The sequence below is a fragment of the Phyllostomus hastatus genome, unplaced genomic scaffold (assembly GCF_019186645.2).
Source record: "Phyllostomus hastatus isolate PE091 unplaced genomic scaffold, TTU_PhHast_1.1 phas_contig_210, whole genome shotgun sequence".
NCBI lineage: Eukaryota > Metazoa > Chordata > Mammalia > Chiroptera > Phyllostomidae > Phyllostomus > Phyllostomus hastatus.
In genome coordinates this window covers 17,196,432-17,213,140 of record NW_025333737.1, presented here as the reverse complement: position 1 = coordinate 17,213,140, position 16,709 = coordinate 17,196,432, and the positions used below count along the sequence as shown (strand labels likewise).

Genomic DNA, 16,709 nt, shown 5'->3' with positions numbered 1-16,709 from the left:
AGTCTCCAACATCATTTAAAAAGCAGAGTAAAAAAACCTTCAAAACTAAAGCAACAATACAAAATTCAAAAGACTCTGGAAATAATATTGTAATATGATATGTATCTTTTGTTTAGTCTGTCCTGCAACATTTCATTCTGACAAGCGCTCTTCCCCAGCCCCCATGTGATGTTGGCAGGACTGTTAATCTATTCATCAAGGACATCTCCACTCTGACAACATGGGCAGGCTCAGAGGCCAGGCGTGTCAATTAAATCAAGTATCCCATCCCTCCATGGTCACAGCGACTGGTTCAAGAATGGATATGAGATCTAAACTAGGACAATCAGGGTAATCTGGAGATCAAACACTTTTTTCCAGGTTAGCTAGCTACCTATCTTTACCTTTGTTCCCATCAGAAAGAACTTGCCTTGAGCTAAAGCCATCACGAGGCTGAGTTAGTAGTTTTTCTTAAGCTTTACTGAAGCTGAGTTTATGACACTTGCAATTGGGAGAGTCCTGACTTAAGAAATGTCGCAAAGCAACTGTCAATGAGTTACTCTGAGGAAATAACACCACATGGAGGGTTGAAGATGACCACACAAGAGCTGGGAATACACCAGGGTTTAAAGAGGACTAGGATTTGGATTTGGATAGACAGAGAGGAGGGCATTTCAACACAACTGCCACCAAAACCAGAGATAGGGGAAAGAACCAGGAACCCTCAGGGGACTCTGACGTAATGTGTGAGGGGTTCCAGTAGGAGGTTTGCAACTGAGAAGGCTGAAAGGGTAGATTCAGGTCAGACTATTGAGCAACTTGAAGTAAGCTTAAGAAATATAGACTTTCCCCCATGAGCAAAGGGCAGTAAGAGATTTTTATGCAAAGGAAAAATTAATAAAAGTAATTTTAGAAGACTGACCTGTCATTGATCTGCAATCACTCAAGAAAGAGACCTAGCTAAGAGATAACCAATTAAGAGGTAGGACAGTAGGGATAGTAAACAATATCTATTAATTCCAAACTTAAGAAAATAGCTAATGAAAGTTTTGCAGTCAGATCTAAAGAGAGAAATAACAATTCAATATAGCAAGTTACTCACTTTTTTTGGTCTTATACTGTAACAACTAGAATGTTTCTAAGAAAAACCAGGCAAATATACACAAATGCTGTATACAAAGTTCACTTCTCAAAAGCTCAGAAAGCATAATTTGCAGTCTGCATATTCTCCCAAAATAACTTCTTCAAAACAGATTCTTCAGATAAATGTTTTAAAATAACTCTTTCTGCCCTGGATGGTGTGGCTCAGTGGGTTGAGTGCTGGCACACGTCTGGGTTTCGGGCCAGGTCCCCAGCAGGGGGCGTGTGAGAGGCAACTGCACATTGATATTTCTCCCTCTCTTCCCCTCTCTCTAAAAATAGGCAACTAAAATGTTTTAAAAAATAAAATAATTTTTTCTGACTATCCATAAATGGAAAGAGTGACAGCTATAAATGGGTCTCAGCTGGGGGCAATCTTGCCTCCCCAGGTATATTTGGCAAAGTCTGGAGACATTTTTGATTGTTACAACGTGAAGGTGCTGGTGGCATCTAGTGGATTAGGATGTTGTTACTACAAATGCACAAGATAACCCATCACAACAAAGAATTATCCAGCCCAAAATGTCATCACTATCAAGGTTATGAAAAACCCTCCTATAATCCTACTTCAGTATTGGTCCTTAAAAGTACAATAGTTATTATTTTGGGAATTAAAGTGACAAGGTCTAAAATTCAGTTTTTATTATACCTTAGAATGATTTCAGTATTCTAATCTGTTTATACACTTACATAAATTAACTATAAAACAAAAAATAAAGTAAAAGACATTAAAACATCTAAAAGCTTTTACATTCACCCTTATATCCCAATAAGTAGGAAAAATGTTCTAATTTTTATATATCTACTCACACTTTCCCTTATTTGTGCATCTAGAAGATAGTTGTAGGGACAAAATACTATATCAGCATCTTCCATTAGTTCTCGTGCTGTGTAGTACGGACATGCCTTTAGTTTTTTGCCCAAGCTGACGAGTTCTTCGATATCCCAGGCCTTGCACATCCCCTGCAGGGTCTGGAACGTCTGCTGACCACTAATTTTATGAACACCATGATAAAAATGGCAGGATTTTCCCTAAAAACAAATATGCACAACTGAAATGTGAATCCATACTGGAAAAGAAGAAATAAAACAAGTTTATCTCACAACTTCAGGAACATTAATGCCAGAAAGCGAAGATTTTATAAAGGAGACAAATTATACCATACCTACAATCCCAACCTTTTAAAAGACACTATATTTATTAGTTGACTCAATAGAGCTCCAGAACAGTATAGTTCCAGATACCCCAAATTAATTTGAGAAATATATTTTTAAGATTATGCTTGTTGTGGCTTTGTTCTGATCAAAGTGATATTAGGCAAAAATATTTCTGTAAGGATACACAAGAGCAATGGTATCACTAGTTGCTTTCAAAGATGAAATTCCTAGTGACTTAGGGACAGGAGAGGGAGAGGTTTTTCTCAACAGACACTTTTGTACCTTTTAAGTTGAGACATGAGACAATATTACTTAATCAAATCTAAATAGAAAGAAAGAAAGAAAGAAAGAAAGAAAGAAAGAAAGAAAGAAAGAAAGAAAGAAAGAAGGAAAGAAAGAAAGAAGGAAAGGAAGAAAGAAGAGAAGGAGAGGAGAAATGAAGGAGCTAGAGAGGAAGGAATGTCCCAAGGGAATAAAGAATGTTCACTCCAAATATTTGAAAAATACATAAGAGTATCAAGGGGAAAAAAACCTACATTATAATTCTATCACACACAAAAATGTATTATTAACATTTTGATATGTTTCATTTCATATATCTTCTACAGGTATATAGTACACATGTACTGATGTCTTTACAATATAACCTAATATTAAAATAATGAGAATGAAAAAATTCTCCCCAGGCACTGAGGATTATTAATAATCCAGCCATAATAATCACTTCTCACAAAACTAGGATCTCTTTTCTCTCTGCCTGTTTTAGTAAAACTCCTATAAGAAATATTTTCTCATATCACTAAGGATTTTTTCATTGTTGCCCACATCTGTACATTGAATTGATGTGCCACAGCTGATGAACCCATTTTATTATTATTGAGCATTTAAGACTGTTACTAATTTTTGCTTTATAAATAGTGCTGCAATGAGCATTTGTGTACCCACTTCTAAATATTTTCTTGTTATACATTTAGTATGGAGGTAGGTGCCTTCAGAGACTGATTAAAAACTGTTAAATTTCACATTAACGAAAACAGATATTCTTCTATATCTAAAATAATTTTTCTAGAACTATTTCTGGGCTAGTTGATTTTTTTTTCTTAACTGAAACAAAATTAACTTTTAAGAGAATAAATCCATTGCTTTTCCAGCATAAGAGAACTTTAGAAAGAGAAACAGTGAACAAAAACACATGTGCCTTTGGATCAAGCCAAAAAATCAGAAAGTTTACACTTCAAGGGCACTTAGAATGACACTCCTGTGCAGGCTGATAGCAAAACCAGAAAAGCTCATCGTTTTAGCAGTGTAACACAACCCTGAGCGGAGTCTGTCAACTGAAGTGTTATCACACTTTAAACTCTTTTTCACTCAAACTGGCAGTTATCTATTTATCATTTCTCTTTGGTAATTCAGCCATGGTAAAGACAGACACCTATGGTGACTATGTAATTGGCCCTCATTACAATACCAAATTACCTTGAGGGCTGGGAACTAGAAAAAGAATGTTCGTGTATGCCTAGGAGCTAAGCATTCTGAGGCAGAATTAGGTCAAAACAAACAGCCACAAGCAGCTATCTCCAATTATGTATATTCCTAATGTTCAAAAAAACAAAAGACTTGTTTACTTTAAAACAGAATGTAAATGCCAATGAAATATTCTGACCATGCAAGTCTATGAGATTACTTTTTATTTTTCCATGATTCACATTCATGACAGTAAAGATCAATCAAAAAACATAACCAGCACTACGGGGTTCTAGAGGATTACATAAAATAAGACTATCTGCTTTCAACACACAATCTTAAACTTTATAATTGCTTTTGATAATGAGACAATAAACTGTTATACTTTCCCCGATAACAATAAAAAGATCATGGCAATGCCAGCAAGTCTCCTTGCACAGACTATATAGACAAAAACAGATTTCAAGAATTTGAGGAATCCTGTAGATAAACTAGCCATTTATGGAAAGATGTCTACTTCAGCATAAAATTTACAGGGTTTTATCACTAAGAGCCTTTTATCTACTTTATTACTTTTTTAGCATTTGACTTTTCACTATTTTCATCTCTCCTTGAAGAGAACTTCTTAAATATTTTGAAAATTTCACAGTTCCTCAGTTAGTTAAAAAGAACTTATCAAAATAAATATAAATAGAATTTCAAAAATGGTTTTTTGATTCATTAATTTATATTTTCTTCCTAGCTCTGAACAAGTCCCTTAAGTTTTTCCACTGAATTTCCTTAGTAGTTATACTTCATTTACATGAATGTCTATTGAAGCATATTTTGAATGTCCCCAAATAAAATGAATAAATTTCCATCTAATAAAAGAAAGCACTGGGAAAGAAAAGCATAATACAAAATAAATTTATTTAAATTATAGAATAGAAGGTGATATATCAGTTAAACAAAACTCCAAGAGCTATGGCTCATAGCCTTTTGTGTAAAAACAACTTTGACAAGATACCAGTGAAAGATAGAACAGCTTTCAAAAACCATTAAAATATCACTGGTCATTTCATACACTATCAATTTATGGTTTACCAATAATTTCTGGATGCAATTCCAGACTCAGAACTTCCATTTCAGAGTAAACTAGTCATCAAACAGGTACACAGACTACCAAACTAATGCTTTGCCAACAATTATTTAACAATTATATATCTTTAGTAAGAAAGACTTCTCTATATCCACCTAGTCCAAATTCTTGTTATTCTAGATTTCCCTGGAAAACTTCAAAACCATCAATGACATATCTTTAAAGTTAATAATTAATATAATTTTTAGGAAGAGAAATTTGTGCTAATTAGAATGAGACAGGGTAGTCATTATATTTCTCATTCACTTATAAAAAACATTTTAAAACTTGCTCAGAGAAAGCCTAAATAAACAATCTTCCTTTGAAGTTTTTCAATATGTATAAGACAGCAATGGAATCTAATTAGACTAAATCACTTAAACACTTTTATCTCTTCATATGACGTCATCCATGTTTGACTATTTTTGGTAGAAGGACTTAAAAGAAAGAAGACATCTGATTAAAATGGGTATTAATTCCAAGGAATTAAATACCTCCAAACTTTAGGACAAAACCCCATAATTTTAAACTTCAAGATTTTCTTGTGGTAAAATTATTTTTCAAAAATATCAATACTAGCAATTAATTCAATTTTCATACATTATTTGATTATCACTGGAAATGTACATATGAAACAAAATGAACACCAAAATTTGAGTGACTTTAACCCTTGCAGCCTTACTTTTTCTCTAAAACAAAATAACTTTACTCACATTTTTCCCATCCAGCAATTCCATGCACTTCTCGTTTCTGTTGAAGTTCCCTACGACTTCAGGGTGGACACAAGTGTGATCTCTGCTGGAAAGAATAGTCATCGGGACCCCTGAGTACGCTGTCCTCCGGAGCTCTCTGGTAATCTGAGCGATCTGCTTGTGTGTACGTGTCCCAAAATATATTTTTGGTACCTTGGATTTCCCCCCATGATCCTTCTTAATGGCATTTGAAGAATCTTGACTGTTTCCTTGTTTAGTAGAACAGCAGCACCTAGAACAGTGACCAGATTGCTGTTCAAAAAAGAAAAAAAGAAAGAAAAAGATAACTGATGTCTGGACACCATAAAAAATGTTACGAAACCTCTCATGGAATCAGAGCCCATGAATCACAACTGTCAAATAAAGAGACATTTCAAGATACCATCTAAAAACTGCCATTAAAGAAAAACGACAAATTCCATTTCAAACTGGTTCTCTTTCACTCTTAAAACTTATAAATGATGTGTCCATATTTGTACTGGTTTCTAACATACCACTCCAACTCTCAAATTCTCAAATGTTTTAAGTACATTTAAACTTTCCTCTTTCAGGAATTATAAAAACAATCAGACAAAACTGAGGACAATCTTAATTTTTGCTTAGGCTTCAAGTGAATTTGTGATACTACAGCGTAGAGGTAATAGTACTGTTTTTGTTCAGAGCACAGTCCATTTAAATATCCTAAAATATACCAATATTTTTCAAAGTATTTAAAATATAGCTTCCAAAAGAACAGAAATGTCAAGTTGAATCTAGAGTATCACTGAACAAGAAGCGAACACTATTCTCTAGCAAAGGTATGAAAATGGATGCATATTATTAATATTTAATATGAAAGGCAGGTTGCTTGTGTGAAACAAGTACATCTGAAATCCAATTACCTGTCATAGAATGCAAATCCATCAGTAGAATTATCATTCAAGATAGGTTTTCCTGGACAATTTTACTCATAATTCAGTTTCATAATTGAAATGGTTATATGTCTCCGTAAACACACTATATGTAGAGCTTCAGGAATATAGTCTAATGTTGACCTGATTTGTTTTCTCTCCTGTTTCAAACCTCTCAAAAATGAAAACAAGTTTAATGCTATATATTAGAACCTTCTGAGTAACTACTACCTAACAACCTTAATTTCGGACAGCGCAGCCTCACTCAGAGAAATACTGGGAAATGGTTAGTTTATAGACATGGTCACTGTTGGAGGAAAAAAGCTAAGTAGCACAGTAGCTTAAAAGAATTTGTGCTGGAGGGTGATGGTTTAGCAGAACAAATCTGCCATTTAACTGAAGTTTTTTTTAAAAAAAATTATAGTCAGTAAGATTAGCCTTCATCAACAAATGCTAAGTCATAGCATGTTACACCACAACACTGGGGCTCAAGCTGTCTTTTAGCCTCGACCCAGTGGAAAAGCAAGTTCAAATTACTCTCAGTCTCGCTCAACCTTGTCCGCCATTAAATATTACAATACATGATAGAATGGATGTAAATGTGACCCTTCTGGAACTGTCACTCACTGGGATAAAAGGTTCACTGATGTGCCAAATAAACAGTCAAAGCAGATAAAGTTACAGCTATGCTGGAATTGTTACATTCCCCTCTCAGGTTGCCAGTAACAGCAGATTTCATTACAGAGTGCTGCCACATTAAATAGCCAGTTCCAAATATCCTGCCTTCTATATTGAATAATTACTTATTCACTGAAAGGATAAAAAGAAGAGTTATGAATGGGTCTCTTGTCAACAGTGAGGCAGGAAACAGCTGACATGTGGTTTATGTTACATATGTTGCAATATCTAACAATTTATGGTCACAGAGAAAATGGGATGCAAATTATATCATGATATTTCTGACTGAATTCTCCTTTGGCCTTGGCAATGATCACATTAATTAATTAACATACTAAAAGAATTAAGGTAACTCTAGGTGGCAGAATTAGTTTACTTTTTTATAACCTTCAATCTTTTCACTCAATTATACTATTTCTCTTCCCTACCATACAGTTAAGCTCATCCTGAATATTTGAATGCTAGGGTCCAATTCATTGTTATATACTATGTGAATATATTATATCCAAGAATAAAAGTAATCCATAAAAGCTAGAAAATCATCTACTTTTTGATGGAACACTTTCCAATACCAATTCCACTTAAAACTTTACCGCTTACACCTTTTAATTCCTTTCTTGTTCCTGACCAAAAAAATTCAAACAAAACAGAAATAAACAAAATAAATCAGACAAATAATTCAATATAAGTTGCAAATAGTTCACTCTAACTTGCAAACCATCATATACGTATAAATACATCTTTCATACAATTTTTCAAACAAAAAAGAATGCTATTATACAGTTTTATAACTTGCTGCTCTATATTCAAACTTTTTAATTTTAAAAGGTGTACATTGGGCACTAATAACTTAAAATAATGAAATGTGTTTATATTAAAATGTTATGCTAGTAGCTGCACTAACAAAAACAAAAAATTGAGAATTAGTTTCAGAAAATGTTTCCCACTAGAGCAGTTTTATTTAGGTAACTTAAATTTGTTTTTCACTTCATAATTAAGAAAATTATAAACCATGGCTGATTTTATATTAAACATGTTTTTGTTCACTAAGATTTATTTATTTATTTATTCTCAGAGAAGGGAAGGGAGGGAGAAGGAAAGGGACAGAAACACCAATGTGTGGTTGACTCTTGCATGCCCTCCACCAGGGACCTGGCCCACAACCCAGACAGGTGCCCTGAATGGGAATCAAACCAGTGACCCTTTGGTTCACAGGCCAGTGTTCAGTCCACCAAGCCACACCAGCCAGGGCTGTTTGTTAAGATGAAGTGCTCTTAGCCCTGGCTGGCGTAGCTCAGTGGATTGAGTGCGGGCTGCGAACCAAAGTGTCACAGATTCAATTCCCGGTCAGGGTACATGCCTGGGTTGCAGGCCATGACCCCCAGCAACCACACATTGATGTTTCCCTCTATCTCCCTCCCTTCCTTCTCTAAAAATAAATAAATAAATAAATAAATAAATAAATAAATAAATAAATAAATAAATAAATAAATCGTAAAAAAAAGATAAAGTGCTCTGAAATCATTATACCACCTATGAACTTAAGGTGACTCCTCAAGAAGATGATTTTTCAATGGGTGGATGGGCAAGTAGAGTAGAAGAAAGAAATTAAGAAAGATGATTCTTTTCCTTTTGCTATATTAAAGAGGAATTATTTCTTTAAAAGTGATCTTCTATTGCTGTTTCCATTTAAAGGATTTGGTACAATCATATCTGAGAATGGAAAAAAATTAAATGTGGCAAAAGAAAGGCTTGAAAAAGACATTTAATAACAGAAGAATTATTTGAACCCAAATCAGCCACTTTCAATGCTGTAAGAAAACTAAAGAATCATAATAACAGCAAAGACAGGAGGTTATAGGACTCCAATTCAATTAAGGGCTAACACTTTAAAAGACAGATAACACACTTCAGGAAAGATAACACATGGGCTCCCCAAACCTGTGGTTGCTAAGCCCTGTAAACCGGCCACACTGAGTGGCAGCCGCAAACCCTTTAAGAGATGGCTTCTTCTCCCAGAGCTGGAAACTGTCTAGAGTCCTTTTATTTCCACAAAAGGCAAGAAAACCCAATCCAAATAACAGCATACATGTGAGTGTTAACAGCTATATTATTTCCATATGTAGAATTCAATTGTTTAAAAATACATTTCAAATCGACAGTAGCCAAAACTGTTCTTAGATGATCAGCAACCAAAATTTTTTGGAATATGTTCCTCTAACAACTTCTATATATTCTCTTTCTTGTCCTGGTATATATAGACATAATCTAAATGGCTTAAAAGGATGAAGAAGGATTTTAAGATCTGATCTTAAAAGAAAAGCCAACTGCTCAATCCTTGCCAGTATTTCTTTCACAAAACTACAATTAGAAGTTCAAGTAGATTAAGATACTACAATGTCAACCTGTAACATTTCATAACTTTCTCCAACCTCTCCCCACAACAACAAAAATATAGCTATACCTAAATACTTGAAAAGAAAAAAGTAAAAGACAATCTGTTATTTTTCAAGGCTAAAAAGAAAAATCATCTTGTTATGCTAATACTTGGGTCACTGTAGTTGTGAGTGACAATGACAAACACATATCCCGATATATTCATTATTAACAGTAATGACCATTTATTAAAGCTGTCCCTGTGCTAACCACCTTATATGTACTATCACATTCATTCATTCATTCATTCACCCTCTACCCATCCATCCATCCAGCCATTCAAGAAACATTAGAATTCCTGACATATCAAGCCAAGTAGAAGATAATAACAATAGCCACCTCATCTCACTTACAGAGTTTCACTCTTTAACTGTTCTATAAAGTCAGTTTTTGCAATTTATTAGTATCAGTTTCACTCATGAATTAAAGAATTATTAAAGTTAGTACTCTAAGTGCATTATTTTCTGAATATAATTATAAAATATTCTTAAGGGTAAGCTATAAAATTAAATTCATAAAAACTAATTTAACTTATTAGCTGACATTTAAATCAAATATTCTCTAACAACATTCCCATTATGTTCCACAAGGGAAAAAAAAAAAAAACAAAAACTCTCAAGAGACTCTTTAAAGCAAGAGTCCACAATCTCTCTGTAAAGGACCAGAGAGAAAATACTTTAGGTTTTGTAGGCCATATGATCTCTGTCCCTATACAGGAAAAAATCTTTTATGATCCCAATGTAGGGAAGGATTTCTTAAGCAGTACACCAAAAGCACAATGACTGAAAAAAATAATCTTGTTAAGATGTCAAATTTCTATTTAAAAAGATACTCCCCTAAAAAAAATAGTAAAAAAAGGGCACAAACCAAGAGAAGATATCTGCAATGTATAAAACCAACTGAAGATCAATATTCATAACATATAAAAAATTCCAACAAATCAATTTTAAAAAGACAAATCCAGTAGATGGCCAAGAACAAGAAACCACAGGGAGGAGAAAAAAACTCCCTGAAAGGCCAATAAACATCTGAAAAGATGTGCAAACTAAGGCTCAACCTCATAACTAATTAGGAAAATGCAAATTAAAGCCATAACTAGATTCTATTTCACACCCACCGGATTGGGTGTTAGAAAAGGGCATGAAGCAACTCTCACAACTGCAATCCAAGTATAAACTGGCACATCCATTTTGGAGAGGAAACTGGTGATCCAGTTAAATCAAATATATATAAGCCCTCTGACACAGCATGACAATGGTAGGTAAAAATGCTAGAGAAACTCTTGTACTTTAAAGGAGATACAATAGTGATATTATTTGTAGCATTGTTTTTCTTAATAGTGAGGAAAACAAGCTAACTGCATCAACTGAAGAATGGATGGATAAAATGGGGGGAGGGCTCAATCTATGGAATACAATATATAATGAAAAAGTATAAACCAGGGTTGCATGTACCAACACAGATAAAATATCAAAAAACAATGCTGAGCAGGCTGAGTATGACTTAAATATTATTCTCCCCATAAAATTCCAAACTAATTGATCATAGGAATAAAAACATAAAAACTTAGTAAAGAAATAGGGATCCTCCCTATGGTAGATAATCCTCGGCACTGATGGCTGCAGTGGATGATACACTTGAAAACGCTACACGTGCTGCACAGAAAGCACAGCACAGCAAATATACACTGTGCTGGCTCTTCCTCGGCTGCTTACTACCAGTAGACTGCCTTTCATCGTAATCCCTCTGACCAAAAATTTTTAACCAAACTCATTAGGAAATAGGTTCTTAAATTAGGGCCCATGAACTGTTACAGAGGGTTAGAGATGACCCAGGAACTATAGGCACAAATTTGTCTGCATTTTTAGAAAGTGAGTCCATAACATTCATCAGGTGCTCAAAGAAGGTTGTGACTTATTTGGGTGAGGGCTTTACCCGCAAACTTATGTCTGATTTTAGGTGGAAATCAAATGAAAACATCATTTTCTTTACAACCAACCTGGCCAGACACAATTACTCTGCAAAGTAATAAACAAACTGATAACTCAAAGAAGATAATTTTATAAAGGTTCCTCTACTACTTGTAAGTTCAATTTTCTTTTAATGTTTGCTGGTTACCTAATTATTAACATAATTCTAAAACAGTTCATTAATTTTTAATTCCATTTTACAGATGGAAAATATCTAGAAAATTCTTCAAATTACTATAAAACACAATAAACTTTTAGAGAAGTTGGAATTTATAACCTTAAATCTTAAAACTTTAACAGAATTATTTTCATTAGCAATTAACTTGGCAAAAAACAAAATACTGCCCTTTTTATTTCAAAAAGTCATGCATGTATAAAGCTAGTGGTAAAAAGCCAATGAATGTAGAATTATACTATGATCTTTGGGGCATAAGAAGCAGGGTTTATTGTTAATCTTTATCAACCATTTGCTGTTGTCCAAGCCATCTAAACAGGTATTCAATGCCTGTTGTGCAAAATCTCACATAAGCACACACTCTGGTAAGATAGCAAAAGTGACATAACTATACCTTTTCAACTATTCTTTTTTAAAAATTCAAACAGTAGTAGTACTCTACCGCCACAGTTTCATGATTAAACTGCACAAAGCAGCTGTTTATCCACTCGCAGGAACCAGCAGGTGAACCTGATTCAATATTTATCACAGGCTTTCACAGATCACTGCTAACCAAGCAAACGTTTTAATTAAGCTGGAACTTGCTTCAAAGAGCTCATTCAAGATGTCAATCAGCAGGTAAGGGATCAGATACAGTGTCAGGTGAGAGTGTGTAATACAAATCCACAACTTTCTTCATCCCATCGCTGTAAATTAGCCTGCTCTAAAGTTCAGACTCTGATTGTAACAGACTGCCAGTCTCCTGGAATGTGTAACTGAAGTCACTCAAATTCTATTGTGAAGGTTGTAAGCAATATGTTAAACTGCAATGGGCTAGCACATTAAGACAGATCCTTTTCACGGTTGTTTTTTGATACCATAAGTGTTTGTTACCCTACTCTCCACTTACTGTTTACTTTCTTGCCTAGTGTAAATGGGAATTCCTGAACACAGTTGCCCCAGTTTCTGAAAAGCCTATGTTTCAGTAGAATTAATCAAGACAGACCTAAAGTGATATAATTTTTATCTAAGTTAATACTTGAACAATCTTATTCTATAAGAATTCTCAGTTTAAGTCAAAAACATAAAAATGTTCAACCTGCTATAAAGTAAACATTCTCCTGGATTAACAGCACTTCACACAGATGTGACTATACATACCAGTGAGTCCCAAAGTATGGTGACCAACTTCATAAAAAATACCTGGGGTGTTTATATGAAAAAAAAATGCGGGGGGGAGAAGCACTACTCAATAAAGCTTTCTGCAGTGGTAGTATGTTCTATATCGACACTATTCAATACACTCGCCACTAACCACATGCAGCTATTGAGCACTTGAAATGTGATTAGTGCAGTGGAGGAACTAAATTTTTAAAAAAGATTTTATTTATTTATTTTGGAGATGGGAAGGGAGGGAGAGAGGGAGAGAAACATCCATGTGTGAAAGATACAGGGAACAGCTGCCTCTCGCACACCCCCACCTGAGGACCTGGCCCACAGCACAGGCAAGTGCCTGACTGGGAATCGAACCCACGGCCTTCTGGTTACCAGGCTGGTGCTCAATCCACTGAGCCACACCAGCCAGGACTGGAACTGAATTTTAATGTTAATAATTAAAACAATTAGTTACATGTGGCTAGTGGCAAGTGTATTGAATAGAACAGTATAGACTTAAAGTATTACCACAAGTTCTGCATTTAATCTGGAAAATAAACTACTAGTTGGAATAACCAAAACATTTTAGAAAAACAAAATGAGAAAGAATGGTATATATTCTTATATATGTAAGGCTTTTGTGTATATGATAAAGATACTATGCTAGGCAGCTCTTTAGACACGTGTCCAAACCTTTATTCTGAAAACTGGTCATCATCTATAGCCTCTGCTGAAAAGGTTCACCGAATATTTACATTAATAACACATGACCATGCCCAAACTCAATGCCAGGCATAACAAGGCCAATCAGATTCACTTTCCTAGGAATTGGTACTTGGGACATGTAAATTCAGTTAATTAACTACAGGTAACAAACCAGAACATCTTGTAGTCTTGAAGCCTTCCATTTGGAGATGTCATGGTAAGGTCACATGAAAGAGGATATGTAAGCCCTGGCTGGCATAGCTCAGTGGATTGAGTGCGGGCTGTGAACCAAAGTGTCGCAGGTTCGATTCCCAGCCAGGGTACATGCCTGGGTTGCAGGCCATAACCCCCAGCAACCGCACATTGATGTTTCTCTCTCTCTCTCTCTATCTCCCTCCCTTCCCTCTCTAAAAATAAATAAATAAAATCTTAAAAAAAAAAAAGAAAAGAAAAGAAAGAGGATATGTATCCAGAAAACCAGTCTACAAAAAAATAATGAGAGAATTCTATGGAGAGAGGCAGGGATGACACACTTGAGGTCCCTAGAGAAGAGAGAAGTTAACTAAAAACTTTTGAGTTTTGATAAATATCAGACAAATGATATTTGGAGAAAAATTAGTTAGATCCTGCCTCCCGCCTACATCAAAATAAATGAACAAACAAAACAGAAACAAACTCATAGATACAGAGAACAGATTGACAGTCACCATCAACATAAATGCAAAAAGCCACAAAACATTATCATATCAAAACAAACAATGTGTAAAAATAATTATATACCCAAACCAAATGGATGTACTCCAGCTGTGCAAGGCTGGTTCAACATCTGAAAATCAATTAATGCAATCCATCATATCAATAGACCAATAAAGACAATGCACATGGTCATATCAATAAATGTAGAAGAAGCATTTGCCAAAATCCAACATGCAGTCATAATAAAAACTCAGTAACCTAGGAATAGAAGGGAACTCCTCACCTTGTTAAAGAATAACTGCAAAAACCCTACAGCAACCACAATGCCTCACAGTGAGAAACTTAAAAGCTTTCCCACTAAGATCAGGAACAAGGCAAGGATGTCATCTCTCACCACTCCTTTTCAACATCATACTGGAAGTTCTAGCTAATGCCATAAGACAAGACAAGGAAATAGAAGGTATACAACTTGGGGAGAAAGATATAAAACTGTCTTTGTTTGCTGATGACATGACTGTCTACATAGGAAATTAGAAATAATCAACAAAAAGACTTCTGGATCAAGTAAGTGATTATATCAAGATTGCAGGATACAAGGTTAATATGTAGAAGTCAATTACTTTCCTGTATACCAGTAATAAACAAGTGGAGTGTGGAATTAAAAACACAATACCAATCATATTAGTACTCCCAAAATGATTAGGTATCAGTAAATCTAACAAGATTTTCATGAGGAAAACTATAAAACTCTGATTAACGAAATCAAATAGGAACTAAATAAATGGAGAGATGTTCATGGATAGAAAGACTCAATATTGTTAAGATGTCAGTTCTTCCCAACTTGACCTATAGATTTAATGCAATACCAGTGAAAATCCCAGCAAGTAATTTTGTGGATATTGACAAACTAATTATAAAGTTTATTCAAAGACATGAAAGACTCAGAATAGCCAAACAGTACTGAAGGAGAACAAAATTGGAGGACTATGTGGTCCTACTTCAAGGCTTATTACAAAGTACAGAAGTTAAGACAATGTGATATTGGTGAAAGAAGTGATAAATAGATTCATGGAATAGAATAGAGAACATAGAAATAGAAGAAATAAACTGACCTTCAATAAAGGAGCAAAGGCAATAACGTACAGTGAAGTTAGTCTCTTCAAAAATGGTGTTGGAACTGGACGTTCACATGCAAAGAAATGAATCTAGACACAGTCCTTACAACTTCACAAAAATTAAGTCAAAATGGGTCACAGACCTAAATGTAAAACACAAAAGTATGAAATTCCTAGAAGCTAACACAAGGAAACCTAGATAATCTTGGGTGTGACTTCAGATTCAACACCAAAGGCATGATCTATGAAAGACATAACTAATAAGCTGGACTTCATTATAATTGAAATTTTCTTCTCTGCAAAAAATCATATCAAGAAAATAAGAAGACAAGTGACAAACTGGGGGAAAATATTTACAAAAACATCTGAAAAATGACTTATCCAAATATACAAAGAACTCTTTAAAACTCAACTAGAGGAAACAAGCCAATTTTTAGTGACTACGTTACTCCTTTTAGACCTTATTAGACCCTCACTTTTTCATGCTTATTAGAAAGCTCACCAAAGATACAAAAATGGCAAATAAACATATAAAAAGATGCTCAACATAATGCGTCATTATGTCATCAGGGAAATGCAAAACAAAATGACAGCAAGATATCATTACACACCTATTAGAATGGCCACAATCCAGAAAGCTGACAACACTAAATACTAACAAAGACGTGGAGTGACAGGAACTCTCCTTTATTGCTGGTAGAATATAAAATGGTCCATAGTGGCTACTATGGAAGACAACTGGCTGTTTCTTAAAAAACTAAATATACTCATCATATAATCCAGCAGTCATGTTTGCTGGTATTTACCTAGAGGAGTTAAAAACATATGTGCACACAAAAACCTGTACACAGATGTTTATAGCAGCTTTGTTCAACACTGCCAAAACTTGGAAGCAAACAAGATGTCTTTCAGTAGATGAATGGATAAACTGTGGTACATCCAGACAACAAAATATTTAGCACTAAAAAGAAATGATCTATCAAGCCATGAAAAGACATGGAGAAACCTTAAAAGCATATTACCACATGAAAGAAGCTACATACCATATGATTCCAACTATGTATGAAATTCTGGAAAAGGCAAAACTATGAAGACAGTAAAATGATCAGTGGTTAAAGGGTAGATAAATGGTGATGGAAGGAGACCTGACTTGGGGTAGTGAATACACAATACAATACATAGATGATGTATTACAGAATCATACACCTGAAACCTATATAATTTAATTAACCAATGTCACCCCTATAAATTCAGTTTAAAACAAAGATCCCTGACTGACAGTGGTTCTGGGGGAAAAGGA

The 16,709-nt window shown here is 34.6% G+C and overlaps 1 protein-coding gene across 2 annotated transcripts in view; it reads right to left on the bottom strand.

The window, feature by feature from the left end:
* The window catches only part of BRIP1 (BRCA1 interacting helicase 1), a 116,880-nt gene that overhangs the window by 76,733 nt on the left and 23,438 nt on the right, over positions 1-16,709 (bottom strand). For both annotated transcript variants that reach the window (XM_045836825.1, XM_045836826.1), the window contains exons 7-8: positions 5,572-5,862; positions 1,930-2,151 (exon numbers count right to left, since the gene is read on the bottom strand). In XM_045836825.1, coding sequence (XP_045692781.1) covers positions 1,930-2,151; positions 5,572-5,862 — 513 coding nt within the window. The remainder of the gene's footprint in view (positions 1-1,929; positions 2,152-5,571; positions 5,863-16,709) is intronic.